General features: G+C 65.8%; 1 protein-coding gene across 1 annotated transcript; it reads left to right on the top strand.

Moving 5' to 3' along the window:
• The first annotated feature begins 336 nt into the window (after window positions 1-336).
• On the top strand, window positions 337-2,730 carry FOXA2 (forkhead box A2). The gene is made up of 2 exons (XM_063115290.1): window positions 337-423; window positions 1,426-2,730. Exons 1-2 carry the CDS (start codon window positions 337-339, stop codon window positions 2,728-2,730), a joined length of 1,392 nt encoding a protein of 463 aa, XP_062971360.1.
• Window positions 2,731-2,967: the final 237 nt, after the last annotated feature.

The raw sequence follows: 2,967 nt of genomic DNA, 5'->3' as shown, positions 1-2,967 counted from the left end.
CAGCTCGGCACTGCCAACCTCAGCCTCCACCCGGCGGCCCGGGAGCGCGGCGGCGGCGGCGGCGGCGGCGGACGCTCCCTCCAGCCGGGCTCTGGCTGGGCCTCTCCGCTCCTCGGCCCCCTCCTCCCGAGACCCACCCCTCCCGCCCACTGGCAACTACCGCCTCCGGCCGGCGCGGAAAGAGAGAGGGAGTGGAGCCGAGAGACAGGGAGCGCGAGAGAGGGAGGGAGGGAGGGGACGGTGCCTGGGCTGACTTTTTTTTTTTTTTTTTTTAAGCGGGTGGGGGTGGGGGGTGATTGCTGGTCGTTTGTTGTGGCTGTTAAATTTTAAACTGCCATGCACTCGGCTTCCAGTATGCTGGGAGCGGTGAAGATGGAAGGGCACGAGCCGTCCGACTGGAGCAGCTACTACGCCGAGCCCGAGGTAAGCGCTCGCCGTTGCCAGGGGGAAGCGAGTGGCGGCGTTCGCTCCTTCCCCAGCCCGGGGACCGCTTCCCTCGCTGGCACCCGTCCCCCACCCCCAGCCTTTCTGGGCAGCCGCCTTTTCCGCCCTCCTTCAACTCAAATGGGTCTCTTTTTTATACGACACACTGTTAGCCTTGAGATAATATTAACTTTGTGATCAAATATTGACTTGCGGCGCCTCCAAATCCTCTTCGTGGCCGAGCCACGCACTATCCTAACAGAGTTATGTTTGGCAGCGCGCGGCTGGGAGGGGTGGGAGGTCGGCCGGCGAGGGGGTGGGGAGCTGCAGAGGAGAAGGTGGGTAGGAGTTGGGGGCTGAGGTGGAGGCTGAGTCAAGGACTAGTGGACAAAGAGAAAGAAAGTTTGTGACTGCAAAGCCCAGCCGCGTGTAGTTCAGTCCCTTCCCTGCTCCTCGATTCAGTGCCTCGATTGCCCCCCGGACTCCGCGCTGGCACCACATTTCAGTTCTCCTGAGCCAGGGAGGGGGGGCCCGGGGGGAATGCCAGACAGAGGGGACCCTGGGACAGTCTCCACTCGAGGCGGCCCCGAGCGCCCCGCACGCTGTCCGGCAGGTTGCTTGCTGTGACCAGAGGTGGCGTCCGGGGATTCCGGGCCGCGGCGCCAGCTCAGAAGGCTGGCGGGAGAGTTTGTGGAGACTCTGGGGACAGGAAATGCATCGGGGGTGCCTAGCTTGCAAGTGCTCCAGAGAACCCCTGTTCTAGAACTTGGTGAGGCGCAGGAGGGCTAGGCGTGGGCCAAATGCCCCAAACAGCAGTCTGTCACGGCTCGCCCTGGGGGAAACCGACTCCGTGTCTGGGGACGGGGGCCCAGGGAAGGGAAGGGCTCCCTGGCGACCTCCCCGGCGCTGGGGGCCTGAGCTGGCCCGGTGGGAGGGAGATCGGGGCACGCTCGAGCCGCGGTGCTAACGCTGTGCGCCTCCCTCCCCGGGCTCTGTCCGCAGGGCTACTCCTCGGTGAGCAACATGAACGCCGGCCTGGGGATGAACGGCATGAACACGTACATGAGTATGTCGGCGGCCGCCATGGGCAGCGGCTCGGGCAACATGAGCGCGGGCTCCATGAACATGTCGTCGTACGTGGGCGCGGGCATGAGCCCGTCCCTGGCGGGCATGTCCCCCGGCGCGGGCGCCATGGCGGGCATGGGCGGCTCGGCTGGGGCGGCTGGAGTGGCGGGCATGGGGCCGCACCTGAGTCCGAGCCTGAGCCCGCTCGGGGGGCAGGGGGCCGGGGCCATGGGCGGCCTGGCCCCTTACGCCAATATGAACTCGATGAGCCCCATGTACGGGCAGGCGGGCCTGAGCCGCGCGCGCGACCCCAAGACGTACCGGCGCAGCTACACGCACGCCAAGCCGCCCTACTCGTACATCTCGCTCATCACCATGGCCATCCAGCAGAGCCCCAACAAGATGCTGACGCTGAGCGAGATCTACCAGTGGATCATGGACCTCTTCCCCTTCTACCGGCAGAACCAGCAGCGCTGGCAGAACTCCATCCGCCACTCGCTGTCCTTCAACGACTGCTTCCTCAAGGTGCCCCGCTCTCCCGACAAGCCCGGCAAGGGCTCCTTCTGGACCCTGCACCCCGACTCGGGCAACATGTTCGAGAACGGCTGCTACCTGCGCCGCCAGAAGCGCTTCAAGTGCGAGAAGCAGCTCGCGCTGAAGGAAGCCGCGGGCGCGGCGGGCGGTGGCAAGAAGGCGACCGCGGGGGCCCAGGCCTCGCAGGCTCAGCTTGGGGAGGCCGCCGGGCCAGCCTCCGAGACTCCGGCGGGCACCGAGTCGCCTCACTCGAGCGCCTCCCCGTGCCAGGAGCACAAGCGAGGGGGGCTGGGAGAGCTGAAGGGGACGCCGGCCGCGACGCTGAGTCCCCCGGAGCCCGCGCCCTCGCCCGGGCAGCAGCAGCAGGCCGCGGCCCACCTGCTCGGGCCACCCCATCACCCGGGCCTGCCGCCTGAGGCCCACCTTAAGCCGGAGCACCACTACGCCTTCAACCACCCGTTCTCCATCAACAACCTCATGTCCTCGGAGCAGCAGCACCACCACAGCCACCACCACCACCAGCCCCACAAAATGGACCTCAAGGCCTACGAACAGGTGATGCACTACCCTGGCTACGGCTCCCCCATGCCCGGCAGCTTGGCCATGGGCCCGGTCACGAACAAAACGGGCCTGGACGCCTCGCCCCTGGCCGCAGACACCTCCTACTACCAGGGGGTGTACTCGCGGCCCATTATGAACTCCTCTTAAAAAGACGGCCTCAGGCCCGGCTAGCTCTGGCAGCCTGGCACAAGGATACGATAGCGAGGACGTGGGGTCGAGACTTTGGGAAGGTGATTTGGTGAGATGCAAGGGAGAAGAAATCCATCACACCCCCCGCCCCCAAGACAGCAGTCTCCCCTCACTCACTGCAGTACTTCCCTCCCAAACAGAAGGGCCACCGTGATACCCATCACTCTACATAAGGAGGGAAAGGGGAAAAAATAT

The sequence above is a fragment of the Cynocephalus volans genome, chromosome 11, assembly GCF_027409185.1.
Source record: "Cynocephalus volans isolate mCynVol1 chromosome 11, mCynVol1.pri, whole genome shotgun sequence".
NCBI lineage: Eukaryota > Metazoa > Chordata > Mammalia > Dermoptera > Cynocephalidae > Cynocephalus > Cynocephalus volans.
The sequence above is the reverse complement of the archived record's forward strand: the minus strand, read 5'-3'. Positions and strand labels throughout refer to the sequence as shown.